The 22,503-nt window shown below is 45.1% G+C and overlaps 2 protein-coding genes across 1 annotated transcript; one reads left to right on the top strand and one right to left on the bottom strand.

Moving 5' to 3' along the window:
• The window catches only part of Mis12 (MIS12 kinetochore complex component), a 167,863-nt gene that overhangs the window by 137,782 nt on the left and 7,578 nt on the right, over nt 1–22,503 (bottom strand).
• LOC114081063 (uncharacterized) lies at nt 19,407–21,058 on the top strand. Its single transcript, XM_027922651.3, has 2 exons — nt 19,407–20,493; nt 20,573–21,058. The coding sequence occupies exon 1, from the start codon at nt 19,531–19,533 to the stop codon at nt 19,894–19,896; it is 366 nt and encodes a 121-aa protein (XP_027778452.2). The 5' UTR covers nt 19,407–19,530; the 3' UTR covers nt 19,897–20,493; nt 20,573–21,058.

Genomic DNA, 22,503 nt, shown 5'->3' with positions numbered 1-22,503 from the left:
GAAACTCTTTAGAGGGGCTGGGGTTGTGGCTCAGCTGTACAGTGCTCAGCTAGCACATGTGAGGCCCTGGGTTGGATCCTCAGCACCTCATGAAAATAAATAAATAAAATAAAGGTATTGTGTCCAACTACAACTAAAAATTTTAAAAAAAATTAAGTTTTCAGAAGTGGAGTGACTGATCCAAAGGGCTTAAACATTTTTAGAGTTTTGGTAAGTATTACCATATTGTTCTTCAAAAAAGCTGTCCAATTTACACTTCCATTTAGTACAGTATGTGTGACCATGCCTATCTGTATACTCCCTGGTCAACTGTAGGTATTATCTTTTATTTTTTTCCTCCATATTTAATCTTTGTCAGAATAACTGAAGAATGTTGTATTATTTTTTAAAATTTGTATTTCTTTCATTACAAATGGGGTTGATAAAAAAAACATTACGGGTTATTTGTATTCCTTTTTTTTTAATGATCATCTTGTTCATTGTCTTCATCTGTTTGTTTGGTTGATTGATGCTGGGGATTGAACCCAGGGCCTTATATATGTAAGGCAAGCACTCTTACCAACTGAGCCTTCATCTGTTTTTATTTTAGTAAACAGGACTTAATTTAAAAAGCGAACATAATATATTAAGATGCCAAGACCATCATATCAATGACAGAATCTATCATATGGTTGTAGTGCATGTCTTGGGAAGTTAGTGTTGTTATTGTTAAATATCAAGAAATAATTTCATTGTTTCTATTACTAACATTGAAAGTGGTATGTAAACTGTATAAGAGTAGGTATTTTTGTTAATTAAAAATCTTGGAATGTTTTATAACTTTTTAAATTTTATTAAGCATGCTCATTTATTTTTTTTAAGACTTATTTTTTTTGAGAATTTTAATATTTATTTTTTAGTTATTGGCAGACACAACATCTTTGTTTGTATGTGGTGCTGAGGATCGAACCCGGGCCACACGCATGCCAGGTGAGCACGCTACCGCTTGAGCCACATCCCCAGCCCAAGCATGCTCATTTATTCCAAGCATAATAAGTAATGTGTTTAAAAAAGATCAAGTAGGGGCTGGGATTGTGGCTCAGCGGTAAAGCGCTCGCCTAGCACGGGTGGGACCCAGGTTCCATCCTCAGCACCACATAAAAATAAAGGCATTGTGTTGTGTCCATCTACACCTAAAAAATAAATATTAAAAAAAAACACCAAGTAGCATCTGTAAAACAGAAAGTATTGTTATCTCTAGCATGAGTGTAATGATGATATGAAAAACCATTTTTTCTTGTCACTATGATAATGAAATGATTAATACTTTTAAAAAAATCATTATTGTGTTCCTACTAATACAATATATTCAGCTCCTTATTGTTAGAACAAAGAGTCTAGGATGGATGCAAACTTCACAGATCATGTCAGCCTTTATTCAGGAACGGGACTACACCTACAGGAATGGACCCACTTTCCTGGTGGAAAATGAGCCCCAGAACAAAGGAAGGGACTGGGCTTATGTAGGTTATACTGAGAGGTGAATTAATTAATGAGTATGTCAGCTTGGGCACTCAGGAATTTGGGATCTCTTTTATTGGGCAAAAAGGGAGGGAGTCTAGGGTCAGCAGTCAGTCTCTGGGACTTATCTTACTACACCTGATGGAGGCCCTGGGGTCAGTGGTTGGTATCTGAAAAGGATTAATGCTTTGTCCTCTTCCCAGAGACTGCCTTTCTAGGTTTGATGGACACCTCTTCCCCAGGGTTTGTTTTATCACCAGGAATGAATGAATTGGGAAAGGATCAATGCTCTCAATGTATGGCTTTCCTTCTCACTCCTCTTTTCCCAGGTCTCACTATTTGGGGGGGGGGGGGGTGTCATTTTTCATATATACTACTTATTAGAACATTAAATTTGTGTCTATCAGCCCCTGTCAATCTAAGGTTCAAATGGGGCCCAACAGATACTATAGGGTATGAACTCCCCTGCCCCAACCCTATTCTGAACTGCATTCCTCAGTGAGCAAATGGCAAAGCAGCATATTGAGTAGACAGGGCACTACAATTGAGGAATATATGGAAGATGTTAGACTTTAGACTGATTACTAGGAGACAATACAGAGGAACAGTACAGGGAGGTGCCAAGCTCTCAGGGCAAGACAAGGGAAGGCAGGAGAAGGCCTATTATTAGGAGAAAAGAAGCAGGAATGTCGCAAGAAAGGATGAGCCCAAATACTGATGGGTCATTCATTAAAAAGCAGAGCCGGTCCTGAAAGGCCAGCCCCTTCGTTGCCCTAGATTTTCCCTGTTGCCTTTGGTCCAAGAGGTACCTTGTCCCCTTGAGAAGAGGCAGTTCCTTGAAAGTCACAGTATGACCATGTTGTAGGGACAGACTAGTCAGGACACCAGATAGGAAATCAGGAAGCAGGGCTGGGGCTGGGGCTCAGTGGCGGAGCGCTTGCCTAGCATGTGTGAGGCACATGATTCTCAGCACCACATATAAATAAATTAAAAAAAAAAAAAAAGATCTATTGACAACTAAAAAAATATATTAAAAAAAAAAAAGAAAACAAAAAGAAACAGGAAGCAGGCTTATTTGATTGCAACCAGGTTCAGAAGGGAAAGTTTTCACTGCAATCAATCAATCCCCCTGAACCCTGAGTTCAGGCAGTTTCAGAACTTTATACCCAGTGTGTAAGGGGAGGGGCTCAGAAGTTCACAGTATGCGGAAGTTCACACAAAAGCAGCTCTTTCTTTCACTGTTCTAGGCAAATTAACCCTTCAAGGACAGTCAGAATGACAAGGGAGAGCTTCTTCTCCCCTTTCTTCTCTCCTCCTGCCAGTTACCAAGGAGCCCAATTAGTAACATCTTCTCTTCTCTTTGAAATGTAAACATCTCTGTGAAGCTCCAGGCCCTAAGGCCTCTGGCCCAAGAGGCCTCATTAAAAAATCTGTCTTCCTTATCACACTCAGCGTTTGCAAACACACTTCCCACTTGAAATCTTTTACAAACTAATATGTATATTGTTACTATACTAGAAAGTCCATAAATATTTGTGGAAAAACTAGTAAAAGGGCATTCAGCACCTGGAATGCTAATCTCTTTCAGGCCCCTGGCCAAATTTATTAATTTTAAGATAGAGCAACAGGAAATGAGAAGCTTAAAACTACAGTTGAACTCTTTTGCAGAGATCCTTTTGCTGATAGTCCTGAGATCAATTATGGTGAAGCTTTCTGGAGAAGCTTCATTAAGATTTTCTGTGGAGGAGGGGGGTGCCACTACAACCAGGGAAGGAATTCCTTCCTTTACTCAAAGGCTCAGCCTTTAGGAGTGCAAAAGGGCTCAGCTGATCAATGCACAGGGAACCAAAGCTTTATTGCTTATTCCCCCAGAGGACCATTTCTACACCATATGGATATAAACAGCAACATTCACAAAGCCTCTGGCCTCTAACTGGAGCAGTATCACATGCATTCATTAAGGATTCCCCCAGCACAATGGAGTGACTGGCTAGTAATATCCCCCTCCCCCGCATAAGCAAATCCAAAGATTGCATCCTCACTACTTCCTTGGCCAAACAAGAATATACATAGTGCACCATTAGCATCTATTACAGCGCATGTGCTAGTCCAAGTTTGCTACAGGCAAGCAATGAATGGATTTTCAAGCAGCGATACACTTTAAAAAGTTGTATAAGTCATCCCTTCCCCCCATTCCTCCCACCCACCTACTAGTTTTTTCCATTAGGCCTGCCTTTCTCCCTTTGAGCATGTTTGAGCCATTCACTCCATAACTTTTCACCTTAACAATTTTAATACTGAATAGGTCTCTTAGATTTCAATATCCTTCCCATGCCTGTAAAAGCTTGCCACCACAGTACCCAAAGACTACTCAGCAAGCGAGTTCTAGGCCTGTGTCCAGGAAGATCTGCAGCCGGGGAATCTCCTCGTTCAGGACAAGTGCGGCGGGGGACTCCAAAGAGGACGGTTCCTTAGGCTTAGGAGTGTCTTCCAAGCTCTGCAGTAGCGACAAAGCCTTAGGCAAAATAAAGCAAAAAACAAAACTCCCAAAGTCCAGGTCAGCCAGAGCCCCTGGGTGCGAAACAATATAACCCAACAGACGTCCGGACATCTGCTGAGCGCTGGTGTCCTCCCTCGACCCGCCTCAACTCTGAGGCACAGCTGGCTCCTCTTCTGGGCGATGCAGCATTTACAGGGCTCCAGTCCAAGCAGGCCAAAGCATCGACTCTCCCCAGGAGACCCTCTTCGGAGGGCGGCTACCCAAATTTGGCTCTGCAGGAAGACCTGGAGCCTACCCATGGATTTGCAGACAGTGCAATAACGGAAAACGACGAAGAGACTCCTAGGCTGAGGGAGAGGGGCAAGGAGGTCTCTACTTTCCAGACTCCCCAAGCCCACTACCCTAAGCCCATCCATCCATCCAAGGGGCCAGAGAGGATGAGGCAACCCCCATGGCTCGGGAACAACCATTCCCCAAAGGAAGAACATTCTCTTCCAGGTGGACCAACAAATTCTAGGTAGGGATAGCTCCTCAAATGACACCACAATTGAGCGCACAAAGTAGGATTCAGCAACAGACTCCCAGTAAAGTTAGAAAAGATATTCTGGTACAAAATGCTCTCCTCCGTATTCCGGTGATTGCATTTATCGGTCATCAGTTTATCTTTACTCACTGGAAGAAGAGATGAGGAACAAACAGGTCCAGAGACCGATATCTAGACAAGTACTAGAGAATGCTCCCCCAAATCACCAGATGACGCGTCTCACCTATTTTCATTCCCACCCATCCCTCCAAGCCTGCCCCACTCAACCACTGAGCCACATCCCCAGCCCTATTTTGTATAGAAGTCTCGGAGACCTGAATGTTTGAATTTAAAGACTCAAATGGAGGTCGAGGGCACCGCCGCGGACGAGGTGGTACCCCCGTCCAGAGAAGCGTTCAGGTCGCTGGGCCCTCCCGCGTCCTCTCGGATCAGATCCAGCCCCGACCTCCTGGGGCGACCACCCAGATGCCTATGTAGGGAAGGCGAGGACGTCTCGTGGCGGACGCGGGAGGCTCGCCCCGACCTCTGAGGAGGAAATCTGGGGAAAACTGGGGCAGCAGGCTTGGTAGACCAGTTCGGGAACGCAGGGTGGTTTTCTTGCGCGCGCCTTGGGGATGGGGTCTGCTTTAGCTCGCAGTGGACCGCGCTCGGGACACACCCCTGTGCACAGAAATGAGAAGAAGGGGAGGGTGGAGTGCGAGGAGGGGCACCGCAGCTGCGGCTCCACCCCTGCCCCAGGCCACCCAGCCCCGCCCCCTTCCGAGAAGCCCCCTTCCTTTCTCCTCCCTCCGCCTGTCTGGAACTTTTGTTGTCTGACGCAGCAGAAACTACTCCCACCCAAATCGGGAGCTGTTTCCATGGCAGCCAGCTCCGAAGTGGGGCCAGTGGAGGAGTAGGAGAAAAGCCAGAAGCAAACAAGTGTGTGTGAGTGGGAGAGAGATGCACGTCTGCTTTGGATCCCAGTTCTAAGAGTGACAACTGGGATTTTAAGGAACAGATAGAGAATTGGGAATCAGATCCCGGCTCTGCTGTCCTCTAGTTGTGTGATCCTGGAATGGTATAAACCTCTCTGAACCTCAATTTTCCGTACTTGAGTGAAAGGGTTGTTTGATTATGAGGGCTAATGGATGTGAAGTTCCTATACAGTTACTCATTCAGAGAACAATCATTGGGCAAACGAACCTAGCTCCCTTGTGCCTGGGGCTGCTCTAGGTGCCAGTGAGCAGGCAAAGCCAAAGTATCTGCCCTCTAGCAATGTACATTCTTAATGTCAAGGAGATAAGAAATAGTAAATAAACAAATAGATAAGATCATTTCAGACACTGGGAGGTGCTTTAAGAAAATAAAATTGGTAGGGGTAAGGGTGTTGCTCAGTGGTGGAGTGGTAAAGCACTTGCCTAGCATGCACAGAGCCCTGGATTCAGTCCCCAGTGCTGCCAAAGGAAAAAGAAAAAGAAAAGGGAAAGGGAAAAAAATTGAGGAGGAAGATAGAGGTGGTGAATGAGGGGGTAAAATGACCAGGCAGTTAAAATGTCTACCAGTTAGCCTCCATTCTACCACAACTGGAGGCTAACTGGTAGACATATTAATGAGCGCCATCAAGGCCTAATTCAAGTAAGTGTAAAAGGCTTTGAAGCTCCCCTGTGGGAATACCTCCAGCCAACTCCTTTGTCCCAGAGGTAGAAAAAGGAAGGTCGGGATGAACCCAGATGAAGTTATTGGAGGGAAGGTGGGGGTGAACTGAATGGAAAGAACAATGATCGCCCTGATACCTTCTCCATGCCTGTTTAACAGTTTTTGCTCCTCTGCCCAGAACCATATATAAACTCCTAAACTGGCACACCAAAATGGGTTTTTCTGCTCTTAGGCCCCCTCCCACAGGGCGGGAGTTCTGTCTCTTCTTGCTTAAATAAATCTGCTCCATTTACTCTTCCCTTCCATGATTGTCCATGCATTTTATTCTTCAAAATTTGCAAGACAAGAACTCAAAGGGAGTTGGTGAGGCAGGGGATATAGTCTCATCTCTAAACTCTGGTTTCAGTGGTTGTATGTACCACTCTAATTAGGATGAGAGGATCTTCCTGAGGGGGTGACATTTAGGTCAGACCTTTGCTCACAGACATCCTTGCTATTTGGAGTACTGCTGTGGGTTTGGACCTTACAAATACAAGAGTTTTGATAACTATGTTAGGGGACATAGGTGCAAATAGTGGGAACACAAGATTAAGACAATAATTCTATAAAATGGGCCCACTGTGCTGACCCTCTCATGCTTTCTTTTCCAAGAAGCAATTGAACTGCAGCCCTACCTTGCCTAAGTGGACATGCTGTGTCACATTCTTCAGTAAACTACCTGTTATCTGCAGGAGAAATGCAGGCCCAAAATAATGTCAAGAAGAAGAATGCAAGTTACTCTAAAGGGGGAACTTTTGTGACTTTTTTCATGAACCAGTTCCTGAAACTCAGGGAGATAAGGATAATTCCTCCTAACCATAAAATCTGTAAGAATTTATGGTTATGAATTCAATTAGAACCAGTGAGCAGGGGCCCCGGGTCAGAGTTGTCATGGCAGTGGGAACTTGAAAGTCTGATGTCATCCTTTTGTCAGTCAAAAGTCAAGAGGTGGACGTGGGCAGGACTCTCTGGAAACTTCTCTGGGACCCCAATAAAACTGGAGTGCAGGAGAAGTAGACGGTCCCTCTCCTCTGAGAGGACCCATTTTCTCCCTTGAAAGTGTCCTCCTTTCCCTTTTCTATCCCTTCGATAGACTCATGCCTGTTACTTTGAACAACATGTCTGAAATCTTTCTGACTTGATCATAAGAATCAGGTTTGGGAGGGAAGTGTCTTTGTGCTGCCTCAGTTTCCCGAAAGGCCCCAGCTCTGTAACAACAATCTCTATATGTCTCCTTCCATACCCATTTCCAATCTTTTTTGGGGGGGTGGGGGCAGGTACACGGGATTGAACTCAGGAGCACTCAACCACTGAGCCACATCCCCAGCCCTATTTTGTATTTTATTTAGAGACAGGGTCTCACTGAGTTGCTTAGCACCTCGCCTTTGCTGAGGCTGACTTTGAACTCTTGATTCTCCTACCTCAGCCTCCTAAGCCTCTGGGATTACAGGCATGCACCACTGTGCCCACCTCTATTTCCAATCTTCATATCCTTTTATATTCACACTGACAATCTCTTCTTGACCAAACTTTGGTCAGACTCCTCTGAATCCTCTTTCAGATGATGCCTACACTTTATGACTTCTGTGTCCTTTGCCTTGTCTGATTTCACCAAGAACTCTGCTAAATCAGTGTAGCCAGAATGCCACACTCTCAATATCTGTTCATCCTGAATATCTGATAAGATTATTCATCCCCCAGGTGATAGCTAATCACCCTAGCCTGCCTTCAGCAAGAATCTTGTTAGGTCAGTTCAGCAAAGACCCACTGGACTGGACTGACCAGGCAGCCTCGCCCAGGGACACTGCCTAGATCCCAGCTGGCCTGATTCACCCACCTGCCCACATAAGAAATAGTGCCAAAAGGTGAAATGAACTTTATGCAATTTTATGAAACTGGGGAGAAGCAGCTAGATTGCTTCTCCACTGATGTCACAGAAGAGGTTATAATTTGTAGAAGCAAAAGCTAGGTGATATACATATATAGATTGAGCTAGACTATGCTTAGCTACAGAATATAACACAGTTTTACTTTCCTTGGCCTCTGTCATCAGCATGAGGAGGTTTTTATTCTCATCATGAGGAAATTCAGGAGCTCTCTGTTTCATTAGGCCATTTTGTGCTGCTATAATAGAATACCACAGACTAGGTGATTCATAAAAAAAATTTTTTTCTTATTTATTTCAGATCTAGAAGCTGAGAAGTGTGAGACTGAGGAGCTGTATCTGGTGAGGGTTTTTTTGCTCCACCATTCAATGATGGAAGGCATCACATAGGGAGAGAGTGCTCCAAAGAGGGAAGAAGGGGGCCTGAACTCATCTTTCTTTTTTTCTTTTTTTGGTACTGGGATTGAACCAAGGGGCACTTAACCACTGAGCCACATAACACCTTTTTGTATTTTATTTAGAGACAGGGTCTTAACAAGGTGCTAGGGCCTCGCTAAGTTGCTAAGGCTGGCTTTGAACTCGGGATCCTCCTGCCTCAGCCTCCTGAGCCACTGGGATTACAAGTGTGTACCATGGCACCCTGTTCCTGAACTCATCTTTCTATCAAGAAACTACCCCCTTGATAACTTATCCACAACAATTATCTGTAGGGACCTCACTCCCATGAAAAGAAGCATCCCTTAAGGTTAAAGGAGTAAAACACCCAAGGAGTGAATGAGATATAGGCATCCCCCACCCAAAAAGGGCAAATGCTTTCTTAGCTTGTTAGCTGATGAGAGAGTGGCGTGTGCCTTTCCCTAGCTCCTCACTCTCTCACTCGTCTTACTGCTCCAGAAATCAGGTGCATCATAAAACCAGATGCTTGCACCTTGACTCTGCAAGGACAAACAACATAAAGAGTAATACTGTTGAGGGATCACTGAAACAGCCAATTCTCTGGACCCTTAATCTGTTATTTGCATGGTTTGTGTTTTCTTCCACTCCCCACCTGTGTTTCCTTAATAGCTGCAGACTCATCCTTATCCCAAGGCAAAGATGAATATACAGGAAGAGCTGTGACATTTGGCTTCAGACTGAACACCCTTCCACAAAGAAAACACCTTAGAAAATGTGCCCAAAGCCAATCAAAATTCCTAGACCCTAGCTCATCCCTACAAGCAACACTTTCGCATGAATAAAACAGGCTCTCTCCTTTGTCCAGGGAGCCAGACTGTCACTTTATGGTCAATGCTATTTCCCCTCTGCTCCAGCTAGAATTCCCAGTAGAGTCTTGTCCCTGTCACCGTTGTGCCTTTGTCTGATTCTTCTGATGGAGAGTACAAAAAAGCCACTGAGCCGATAACGCCAAAGTAATGACCCAGTGCTCATGGCCCAGTTACCTCTCAACACTATTGCTTTGGGGATTAGTTCCCAGCAAATAGTTAGTTCCCTCTTTGGAGGGAAAAATTCAAACATGGCACCTACCTTTTTGATAATTTTCCATCCAACGACCTACCCCAGTTCATACAAGTCCCACTCTGTTCCTTGGCTATACATGAAAGTTGGACCCAATTTTTCTACCCTACTATAAAACCCCATTAAATCCTAAATAAAGTCTGTCTTTCCAATTTACCAAGAGTCATGTCATTTCTTAAATATACATACCCTCACACACAGGGTTTTTGTTTGATTTATAAAATAGGGTTAAATGTAAAAGATCTACCCTTGCCTCCCAATTTCTCTAACCCCCTCTCCATCTGCTCCTGCCACGGGGTCTCCTTAACAGACACGCTTCCATCTTTTCTACTATTTTCTCTGCCTGGAACGTTCTTTCCTCCATAGCCACAAGACCAACTCCCTCACCTCCTTTAAGTTTGACTTGAATCTTGCGTTCTCAATCAGGCATACCCTCTCTAATATATTCCACCCCCATACTCTTGATTCTCTCTACTCTACCCTAATTATTTCCATTTTCAAACTCAGAGCTCTATTTCCATGCGAAGCACACACTTCCACTGATGTATAAATGTATAAATCACTGACGCATTTCACATGCCTTAGGGGAGTCCCCGGCATATGATGATACTCAACAAGTCATTGAATAAATGAATATATATACATAATTTATATCATGGTAACCAGCAGTGCTTCTAGTTATGAATATATATAATTTTCCTTGTTATATTTGGAATTGGGCCCCATTTTTTCCCCCAACCATAAGACCCCACGGTAGTGGTCCCTGTACGTATCTTGATAGCCCTGGATGTGGATTCTATATACTTAGTTATCCCTGTTCCCTCCCGAAATCCCACTAAAATATCCATAAAGGAATAAAACAAGTACAGTCCCAGAGTAATGAGAACTAGGGAAAAATACAAGAAATGAAGAATGTCAGTACAAATATTGGAAGATGGTAAGCAAATATAAGCTCTGCTGTGGCAGAACAGGGAAAGCTAAGCCTGAGCCTGCAGAGTTTCAAAAGAAACCTAGGGGCACTTAACAATTTGCACTGCAGGACCCAGGAAAGATCAGGACCTGGAAGTGAGGGGTCTATCCCACATGGGCACAGAGATGCCAAAGGTAGCAGGATTTGTTCAAAGTCTGGATTAGGAGCAGCCAGGAGTTAGGCCCCTAGACCTCTCCCATCCTTACCAGCACTGTGGCTCCCCTAATCCTGCAGAAGGCTTCATGAATGTTGAGTCTCTTTAGGGGCTGAACCAGTCAGTCTCTGGATTCAGGAAAATCAGCCACAAATTAGACAGCAGAGTGAGGCCCTGTGCTGTAAAGAGTGCAGGGCTTTATTGAAGGTTGACATCCTCCCATTGGGACACACACACACACACACACACACACACACACACACACACACACAGGCACCATTCTTCATTAGACTCTCATGGTGCCAGGATTATAACCTAAGCCATTCTACTCCTCCCTGCTTACCCAAGAGGAGAATCAAAAGCACATGTCCAGCTTTATTAAGGTACAATTGACATACAATATATTTGATTGTGGAGAGCCATTCTCACGCGTGACTGGGTGACTCCCGGTTTGGGCCTGAGGCTTCTGGCTGTGTCGGAATTTTACCGGCCCTCTCCTGATGAGAGAACCCGTCTGTGTGGGGGTGTTACTGACCACTGACCCCGGGGGCCCAATCACTGACCCTGACCTTGGAGTGCGGCGCCCCCCTCAACCTTCATTGGATGGAATTCTCCCCTGAATTTCTTTTTCCCCAATAAAAGGCTACTCCCTGGCGTGCTCTCTCTCTCTCTCCTGCTAGCCCTGAGTAATCCTTGCTGCCCTACGGGTGGTTCGAGGTTGGAGCCAGAGAGGGGAGCCGTCTCGGACCTGGTCATAGAAAAAGGTAACTGAGTCTGTGTGTTTATTTCGATCTCTGCTAGCTAACTTTTATGCCAAGAACCTCATTAATGAAACCAATGCGCAGGCCGCATGGTGGATTTGATGTTTGACATGTGTATACAACTGTGAATCCACAAGATTTCCTGGGAGCAAGATGTTGGTTTACCAAGGATAGAAGAACCCCAACTGGGGCTGGGGATGTGGCTCAAGCGGTAGCGCGCTCGCCTGGCATGCGTGCGGCCCGGGTTTGATCCTCAGCACCACATACAAACAAAGATGTTGTGTCCGCCGAAAACTAAAAAATAAATATTAAAAAAAAATAAGAACCCCAATTGCACTGGAAGATTTCGTCCTGCCACTAGGATGATCATACTGAACAACTATCTAAGGGCTCAGGTTGGTTCTTCCCATTTTCTTTTCTTTTTTTTTTTTTATGGAGGTAGGGATTGAACCTAGGGGCACTTAACTACTGAGCCACATCCCCAGCCCCTTTTCTATTTTTTATTTTGACACAAGTCTCGTTAGCTTGAGGAAGCTGCTCTCAAACTTGCAATCCTTCTGCCTCAGCCTCCTAAGCTGTTGGGGTTACAGGTGTGCACCACAGCCCTTTGTCCCTTTTCTATTGCTATAACAAAATACCCAAGGCTGGGAACTTTATAAAGAAAAGAGATTTCTTGTGGCTCATACTTCTGAAGAGTAGATGGGCAATTGCCCTTGGAGAGGGCCTCTACTGTGTCACAATGTGGTGAACCATATCATGATGGGAGCAAGTGTGAGAGGTCAATAGCATGAGAAAGAGAAAGGGAATGAAGGGGGCTAGATGGTTACAATAACTTGCTCTCTCAGAAAATAATCCAGTCCTTTGAGATCTACCACACTCCCAAGAGACAGGCATTAATCCCTTCAGAAGGTGGTATCCCATGACCTTGGAAGTCTCCCCCTGAAAGTCCCTACCACCTCAACATTTCAGTGGGGGGAATTAAGCCTCAATGTGAGTTATGGTGGGGACAAACCTCAGTACATAGTGTCACTTCTTGATTTCCAACTAAGTCTCTTGCCTAGTTTCTCATGTAGCTACACTCGATTTCTAGTTATCCACTGTTCCAGTTATTATGGCTGTATAACAAAGCATCCTAAACTTTAGTGGCTTAAACAATGACAAGATTCCACACAGACACTGCAAAATGGGAACTTGTCTTAGTTCCACTCAAATTAGATGAAGAAACTCAAAAGCTGGGGGCCTGAGTCATCTAGAGGCTGCTCATTCACATGACTGGTGGCTGATGCTTGCTGTGAGTTGAGATGTTAGCTGGGCTACTGGCTGGAACACCTGCACAGTTCCCTTACAACATGGTGGTTGGGTTCCAAGGGTGAGCATTCCAAGAGAGTCAGGCAGAAGCTGCACCCTTTTATGATTAAGCCTTAGAAGCCACATTGCATCCTTTCTACCATACTCTAATAGAGCAATCATGCCCCCAGTCCAGATCCAAGGGGAGGAACTTAACCCCCCACTTCTCAGTGGTTGGTAGGTCAGTCACTTTGCAAGAAGAATATGTGACATATGTATTGGAGCAACCATCTTTGGCAAATACAATATATTGCATCTTTGAAACCTTTCCCCCTTGCATATTAAATGCCCTTGACCCAGGAGTTCTTAGTAACTGAGTGCAACCAGCAGGTTAGCTCTTTGCCATCGTCCCACTTAGAAGAGAGTGTCTGCCCTTCCCCTGGCTCTCTTCCGATTTGTTGGTTCTCAAGAGACACGTATGATCCTTCAGAATCTCAGGTTATGTACTTTGAAGACACCTCTGACAATTTTGACCAATCAGTAGGTCAGAAAAAAGCAACTTAGACCCCAATGATGGACCCAAGACACATTCCAGGGAGACCTCTATGAGTCAAGAAACCAGTCCATGGCTGATCTCAGGGTGAGTTCATTCACTCACATCAAGGTCCCATTTAGAAGAAGAGGGCCACCGCTATTCCCAGGAGGGCCTGTCTGGGAGGCTTTCTGGCTGCATTTCATATTGTTATCAGCTTATCCTGGTCCATCTTCCTCGCTTCTTTTTTCTTTCTTTTTTAAATAGAGCAGTCAGTGGGTATTAGGTAGAGTCGGAAAATGACTTCCTCAGGATGAAGGTGATGGTATAGCAAAGTGGTAGAGATGACAGGAACAAGTGCAAGATCATTTTTAACCATAGTGGGAAGTTGGAGGGTGTTTCAGGATTGTTGGGTTTAGATGAACTCAATGTAGATTAATTTTCTTTTCAAGGTGGGCTACTTGAAACATGGAGATGTCCACATGACCCTGTCAAAGAACTCATTCAAGAGTTGTGGATTTCATGCTTCTGTTGAGTCAGACACCTGCTGGGGTTGTGGAAGCCCATACTGAGGTCCATGCTTTTTTTTTTTGCAGGAAAAAGCAGGCAGAGAAGAGGTTCCCAGGGTCAAGGGCCTTCTGGAGTCTGTGGGTAATACTTACTCCAATGATGGGTTAACTACAAAGTTAAACTTAGAGTTGTGTATATACTCTGGTCTAGGCCCTAATTCTGGAGCGGGGGAAATAATAGGGTCCTATGGAAACAGTCATCACCTGTGCTCTGGTGGACTCTACAATCATGGGGTTCTACTGAGTGCAACCGGCAGGTTAGCTCCAGGAAGGTAGGAACCCAGAGGAGGGGAGCTGGAGAGAGACACTGCCAGAGAGAACTTGAGGGCAAGAGGCTGGCACTGGTATTTATGCTGGACTATTATTCAGGAGACCAGCTCTGTTCCTGGTTTCCTAGCAACTGCTGTTCAGCAGGTGGTTGCTAAGCAATATGGGGCCATCCAGACAGTTGGGTAAGGACCTTAGTCTTGTGGCCACCAACCAGAATATCACAGGGTTCACCTATTAATTGATTTTACTGTACAACGCGCACACACACACACACACACACATCAATGGTACACAAGATCTAGAAAAATGAGAAAGAGGTTACCTATGAATTCAACATCCAAATAAGGTAAAAATTACCATCTTTACTCTTTCCATCCCAGTCTTTCTCTGCAGGAGCATTATTTTCTTTTTATTGTCCTTTTAAATCTTGTGTTTGGATGATTTCAATGTAGATTAATTTTCTTTTTGACTTTAATTTGGATTATCACAAGAATCCCTCAAGCCACATATGAGTTTTCAGGATACTCATCTCTGATGACTGGATGACTCATGCAGTAGCCACAGTTTTGTTTTGTTTTTCCAGATCTCAGGATGGAAACCATATTACACCCCAGCCCTGGCTGCAGCATCATCTAATTAACTATTCTCCTCTTGTTCCGACAATGAGTTTGCTTCCTTTTTTTTTTTTTTTTGCCATGATGAACAGTACTGCAATATGCATCCTCTTGCAGACAGCTTTTCTTTCTTTTAGATCATTGCATCAAAATCAATATTAAGGGATGGGATGATTATATAAAAGGACATGAATATTCTCATGACAGTCTGTCTTGTTTGCTTCCCTCACAGCTGGTTTCCGTTTCCTTCAGAATGAGAAATGGACTGATTGTACCCCACCTGCAAAGTATTGACATTTCTTCACTTGTTAAGTGGGAAACTGAGACCCATTGGAGAGAAGGAATTGGCCCAAGGTCACACAGAACTTGTTCTAGGTCCCTGGTCTGACTCCCCTCTTGGACATCAGCACAGACACTTCCATCACTGAGTTTGGATCAAGTCAGGAAGGTTCTATGTACCTCCTCATCTATCTACCAGCTCTTATTGCACAGTGCAGGCTATAGTGTAATTCTTTTCTCAACCAAACATTTTGAGAGTGTGTTTGTGTTGAAAGATAGAAAAATACTTTATAAGTCCTGTTTGAAGGAGAGGATCCTTGGGGATAGTTAGACCAGTCACTACTGACACAAATCCCAAGCCCTTTTACTTGGACTGGTGACTTAGCTGGTCTCATAACTAATCAGAACAACCCATCGCTTGGTGTGGTGGCAAATCCCTGTAATCCCAGCGACTTGGGAGGCTGAGGCAGGAGGATTGCAGGTTCAAAGCCAGCCTCAGTTTTTAGCATGGCTCTAAGCAGCTTAGTGAGACCTTGTCTCAAAATAAAAATAAAAAGGGCTGGGGATGTGGCTCAGGGGTTAAGCACCCTTGGGTTCAATCCCTGATACAAAAAAATAAAAGAAAAAAAAAAAAAAGAACAACCTATTATATTATAGAAGTGTGGTTGCAACAGAGTTTGGAACCAGGCCCCAAGTCCCTTCATTAAATAACGTTTATTGAATGTTGCAATGTGGCAGGCCATGTGGATATAGCTACAAATAAGGACCACTTAGTTCCTAGGGTTATGGAGCTCATGGTCATTTGCAGGCAGTGAATGGAGAGATGAGGCAGAGTAAGACAATTTTTATTTATTTATTTATTTGTTTGTTTATCTATCTATCTATCTATTTTTATGTGGTGCTGAGGATCCAACCTAAGCCCTCAGGAATGTGAGGCAAGCATTCTGCCACCGAGCTACAATCCCAGTCAACAAAGGTCTTGATTTACAAGACCTTTGAAATAGACCGTTTTTATAGTTTGGGGAGAACAAAATATATCTCTATGGTTCTTTACAACTTTGTGGCAAAATATACATAAAATACAATTTACCATCTTAACTCTTTTTCCCTCTGCCTTGGCATTACTTGGGGTCAAACCCAGGGCACTCTACTACTGAACTGCATCCCCAGCACTTTTAATTAATTAATTTTTGGGGGGAGGTGGGGGAGATACTGGGGATTGAACTCAGGGGCACTCAACCATTGAGCCATATCCCCATCCCTATTTTGTATTTTGTTTAGAGACGGGGTCTCGCTGAGTTGCTTAGCACCTTGCTGGCTTTGAACTCACTATCCTCCTGTCTCAGCCTCCCAAGCTGAGGTGATTTACAGGAGTGCCCCACCACACTCTACCGTGACTTATATTAAACGTCTCTTGCATGGCTTTTGGTGTCTGACTTTAAATTTTCTTTTGTCAAAACACAAGAACCGAGTAAGATTTGGAGTTTCAGCTTCCTGCTTTCCTGTGATAGTGGTACACACCTCCAGCTACTCAGGAGGTTGAGACTGGAGGATTACAAGTTTGAGGCCAGCCCTGAGCAATTTAGCAGACCCTGTCTCAAAATAAAATAAAAAGGACTGGGGATGTAGCTCAGTGCTAGAGTACTTGTGTAATGTATGTGAGGGCATGGGTCTGATCCCCAGTACCAAACAAACAAACAAAATTCACCTACTTTATGTAAGTCAGTTAATTTTAGAAAATGTATAGAAGTGTGCAATCATCACTGCAATCCAGTTTTAGAACATTTCTATCACTAAAAAGTTGCCTTGAAACTGCAGTTAATGATTTCTTCCACTCCAGCCCCAGGTGATCACTAATCTGCTTTCTATCTCAATAAATGTATCTTTTCTGGACATTAAATATAAAAGGATCATATACTCTGTGGTCTTTTACATCTAGCTTTTTCTACTTAGTGTAATGTTTTTGAGGTCCATACAAATTTAGCATGTATCAGTAGTTCACTTCTATTTATTGCTGAATAATATTCAATTGCATAGATAAACCATATATATATTTTTTTATCCAGTCACCATTTGATGGATATTTGGATTGTTTCCAGTTTGGGGCTATTACCAGTAATGCTGCTATGACTATTCTTGTACTAGTCTCTATGTCATCATATGCTTTTGTTTCTTTCAGGTAGAAACCTAGGAGTGGAATTGCTGGGTCATATGGTAAGTGTATGCTAAACCTTTTATGAAGCTACCAGTTTTTAGTGGACTGGGATTAAAAGAATCCATATTCTGCAGTCTTGTAGCTGGAGTTTTAAGTCTCCTTTTGTTAGCAAGAGAATGCGAGTCTGCTGCAAAGAGCCAATCCTTTGGCTGAGCCATTCATTCAAAAACAAATTAAGTGAATACCTACCACTACCTGGTAGTGTCTGCCTATGCAAGAAATCCTTGGCAGCTTGGCCCAGTGGCACACACCTCTAATCCCAATGATTCAGGAGGCTAAGGCAATACCAGCTTTAGCAATTTAGAGACTGAAAGGAAAGTGACCACAACGTTTGGAGCAACCAAGAGATCTTTATTGCAGCAGTGAAACAGAGGCAGAGAGAGAGAGAGAGAAAGAAGAAAGAGAGAGCAAGAGCAAGAGAGAGAGAGAGAGCAAGAGAGAAGGGCCCTGCAGGAGGGAGTTTTTATAGCCCAAATCTAATGGGGTCTCTGGGTCGGCAAGCTGCCTTGTTGGCACACAAGGGGGTTAAGTGCTCGGCCTTGAAAGGCAGCGGGTTGAGTGTTCAGCCTTAAGGGGGGGGGGGGAAGCGCTCAGTCTTGAGCAGGGGCTTGGGCGTTTGGGCTTGAAGCAAACAGGTGATAAAGAACCAGACAGAGGGTTTGAGTGGCCAGGTCATCCTGCAGCTAACTTTGTTTGGCATGCTCTGCAGACAACTTACTCAGCCTGTCCTGCACCTAACAGAGACCCTGTCTGAAAATAAAAAACAAAAACAGACTGGGGATGTAGCTCAGTGGAGAAGCATCATTGGGTTCCATTCCCAGTACCAAAGGGGTGGGGGGAGAAGTCTTTGGCAACACTGTAAGACTGAGAAAAACAGCATCCTGGACCTGAGTCCTGGTGGAGGATCTAGTGGGTGAGGTAACAAGTTCCCTGATGGCAGTTAAAGTCCCATGAGTTGCATTTGCCAGGGTCTGCAAAAGGACCCCTCCGACCCACTGGGACCCATATAAAACCAAGTTCTCCATTCCACTAACCCGGCCTTGGAATTCAGACACAACAGAAGTGTCAGGAGATGGTAATGCCCAATGACTGTGGCAGTACTAGTGGAAGCCAGAGAGGGGCTTGAGTTGGGGGGGGGGCGGGGTGGTGAGGGTGGGAAAGAAATGGGCTCAGATAAGAGGTCTTTGAAAGGATTTGGGTTCATGCTCAAACGCTGGAGTCCATATGTAGTTCAATAGCAAAAAGAGAAAGCAGGATGTAGGGGTTGAGGATCATGCTCAGCATGCCCAAGGTCCTGGGTTCATCCTCTTGCACAAAAGCCAAAACAAACAAAACAACAACAACACAATGTATAGATACAAATGTGGATGGGTAGAGAAAGAAGGAGGGAGGGAAAGGCATCAACTCTTTAACGGTGCAATTTCAGGACCTTGAAATTGTTAAGTGTTTTTTATATTGCTTTCTAAATTTTAAGTTTTCTACAAGATTTCCTTTTCATGTATCAAAAAAAAAAAAAAATAATAATAATAATAATACAACTCTTCAATGAATATTTGTTTTAGCTGGGCGGTGGTGCGCGTCTATGATCCCAGCACCTTCAGAGGTTGAGGCAGGAGGATTGCAAATTCAAAGCCAGCCTTGGCAACTTTACGGAGGCCTTAACAACTTAGCGACACCCTGTCTCAAAAAATAAAAAGGGCTGGGGATGTTGCTCAGTGGTAAGCACCCCTGGGTTCAACCCCTGGTACCTAGTCAATAATACTAATACTAACAATAGTTTTAGGAAGGAGAGGTAAACCCTGGGGAAGCTCCGCACGCAGCTGTTGCCTGAGGGTCTGCATTCCACCTTCCTGCGCGCCAAGCTCTCTTTTCCCGCCAGGGGTTCCCAGCTAGCTTCCAGTGCATGCATCTACGCTGGTCGTCTGTGTGGTTGCCAGGGAGACAAAACCTGGCTTTGTGGAGACTTGCTAGCCTCTGGCCGCTGGCCGGGGAGATGGAACTGGGAGAGCCAACCTCTGCAACAGGCAGGGGGCAGAGGGAGGAGTCAAGGGAAGTGGCGCCGCCGCTGAGAGGCCCAGCATACCCTGCAGAGGCCCTCTACCTCACTGGCTCCGCCCCCTGTGCCCCCACTCTGGGTAGTAGAAATACAGCTGCAGCCCCAGCCGCCGCCCACTGCATTCGACCCGGTTGGGACTTGACTGTCGGGTTTGGATTTGATCGCCTGGATCCAGCAGACCCCCACCTGCCCGCGCCCAGTGCCAATGGCTGACGGTCTCTTTCAGCGCAAACCCTGGGGCACCGAACAGATGCCCACCGACTCCGACCCTGAGTCCGAAGGCCTGTTTGATAAGCCTCCCCCAGAAGATCTTCCAGCTGCCAGCGCGCCCAAGTCGGCGTCCGCTGCGGGCAAGAAGTCTGGTCGGCGTGCGGGCGGGAAGGCGCAGGGGATCCGCGCCGGGCAGCCCCCCAAGGCCGCCGCTCGTCCCCAGCTCAAGGAAGAGGCGCCTCCACTGGACGAGGGCTGCTATCTCGATCATTTCCCGCACCTCTCCATCTTTATTTACGCGGCTATCGCTTTCTCCATCACCTCCTGCATCTTCACCTATATCCATTTACAGCTTGCCTAAGTCGATAGGGCGGGAAGGGGTGGGCGCAGAGGGGAGGGGGGAGGGAAAGGGAAAGAAGGGCGCAGCAATTTGTTGTGGAGACTAGCTGCACCCCCTTCATCTAGCTTTCGATGCTTGTTTCTTTTCATCTCTGTTGTCGCTCTCTTTGTTTAACTGTCCATCAGGAGGAGGAAGGTCCAAAGTAGCCATTGGCAATGAAATAACGGTGCAATAGCACCCGCAGACAGGGGGCGGGGGCACAGCCCGCTCCTAATGTTTAGAATGCTGGGGTGCAATTGAACCCCGTTTATAGTTAGGATAAAGTCGCTGTAACCTACCACTTTGTGATGTGGGGGCTTGCGCAGCGAGCCCAGCATTTTGTGCTTGGTGAGCCCAACCTTCTGTTCTTCAAGGGATGAGCCAGATCTGGGCCCACGGCCTTCCAGAGAGGGTCCCATGGGAAGGATTGGCGCCCTGGCCCAGATTGGGCCGGAGCCCTGTGATGCTGCATGGCCCCCAGGAGCCAGCTGTGCCTCAGAGCTGGCGCAGTCAGTACTCAGAGCTCGGGGAGCTGGCGGACCTGGGTGAGCAGCGGGTACCGCTGGAACCCTGGACAAGGTGAGGGGCATTTGTCAAGGTATGGTGCCACACCTCCCGGGTTCGGACTGATCCGGAATGTGCGCTTTTCCTGCCTCAGGCTTTGTTGTCGCTGCCAGGCGGAGCCAAGACCTGTAGCCAGAGGAGGGTCGTTCCAGAAAGCTACGCTCAGGACGTATCCGGAACTGCGTGGGATCTGCAGCTGCACACTTCCCAGGACGCAGGCCGATTTCGCTGGGTCCACTGTATGAGACTGGAGGCCCTAACTGGGGTTCACGGGAAATCTCTACTTGGAGACTCTGGGGTGGCTTCACTCTATTCAGTAGCCCTTCACAAACTATGAGACCCAAGATGAAGGGGCTGGGGGATGTATCCATTGAAGAAATCCTGCAGAGGGTTTGTCATCTCCGACCCCAAATTCTAATACCAGAACCCACCGTGGCAGGTTATTAACCCACTTGCTTTCTTTGTTTGCTCATGAATGTCAAATGTCCAAATACAGCACTATAACACTGCATATTCTTTACGGAAATATCTGTAATCGTGGCACCTCTGATGGAATAAATCTTTTTCAGTCTCCTCTGTATTTAGTTCTTCATTAATTTCCAACTGTACAATGGACCCCTTCAGACTTCCTAGTCTGCTCCAACATGCCAGGATCCAATCTTGCTGTCTCCTAACAGCAGGTCTATTACTCCTCAGGATTTAGTCCCCACTTGCTTCCATATCAAGACACTTCTGGCCCAGTTCAGTCCCCCAATTAAGCTCTGGCATTTGCCCGTTTCATCCAGCTTAGGTTTTTATAAACTGTTTTCCAATAATAAAGCCTTGTCATTTCCCAATTCTGATTTCCCCTAATCCCATATCACTGTGTACCTTGGTATCTTGCCCCTCTACATCTTACTTCAATGCTACAAGTGTGCCATCCGCTGTTTCCCTAACATCAGCCTGTGCTTTATAGCCACAGTTTAAAATAATTTCCTCCAACAATTGGTGACACCATTTCCTCAAATCACAGCTCTTAGGTACCTCAATATACACCTCTTTTCCAGTTTTTAAACTTGGATATTGGATCTTCTACTATCCCTTAGTATTGATTCCCACTGAATCCCAAGATATGGCCTAGTGTATTCCAAACATTTGCTCCTATTGTTTCTCATTCACATATCCCCTATTATCTCTCATTTAACAATCCTTTGGTGACTTCAGAATATTATCCCCCAATATCCTTTGGTCACTTAATCACCTGATGGCAGACTCCTTTCCCATCCCCAAACCAAAGTCCTCTGTTCCTCAATCTTTGTTATTGTTCCACAATAACTGTTGTGCTACCAAATCTGGGTCTCCATTTTCTATCCCATATTCAAATATCTGGTTGCTTTGCTGATACTATGATTAATTAGATCCTGGGCCTGGGGATATAGCTCAGTTGGTAGAGTGCTTGCCTTGCATGCACAAGGCCCTGGGTTTGATCCCCAGCACCAAAATCAATCAATCAATCAATCAATGGTTAGATCCTACTGCCTCTACAATCTTTTAATAGTGATTTTAATACTCCTAAATATCCAGGCCCATTGGATCCCCTTATTTCAGAATCTACTGCATTTCTCCCCAGTTGGTCTAATGCTGCACTCTGACCTTCCTTAACATTCACTGCTATCCCCGCCCTGCACCAAGATTCCATTACTCTTCTCATAGCCTCATATTTTTTTCTATTCACCCATTACTTTTCTCACTCAAAAAAATACATACACACACACACATTCATACACACTCTTTTTTTTCATATGTATACCTATTTGTTGGAGCAGGGGGATATTGGGGATTGAACCCAGGGGCACTTTACCATTGAGGTACATCCCCAGCCCTTTTTTGAGACAGGATCTCATTAAATTACCTAGGGCCTCGATAAATTGCTGAGGCTGGCCTTGAACTTGCAATCCTCCTGCCTCAGCCTCCCAAGTCACTGGGATTACAGATGTGTGTCACTATGCCCAGCTATATTTTCTAATCAATATTAAATTTCCATTA

Source organism: Marmota flaviventris, chromosome 17, assembly GCF_047511675.1.
Source record: "Marmota flaviventris isolate mMarFla1 chromosome 17, mMarFla1.hap1, whole genome shotgun sequence".
Taxonomy (NCBI): domain Eukaryota; kingdom Metazoa; phylum Chordata; class Mammalia; order Rodentia; family Sciuridae; genus Marmota; species Marmota flaviventris.
The sequence above is the reverse complement of the archived record's forward strand: the minus strand, read 5'-3'. Positions and strand labels throughout refer to the sequence as shown.

Excerpts from the sequence above, each read along its gene's own strand:
- LOC114081063 (XM_027922651.3), top strand. The coding sequence starts at position 19,531 with ATGGCTGACGGTCTCTTTCAGCGCAAACCCTGGGGCACCGAACAGATG.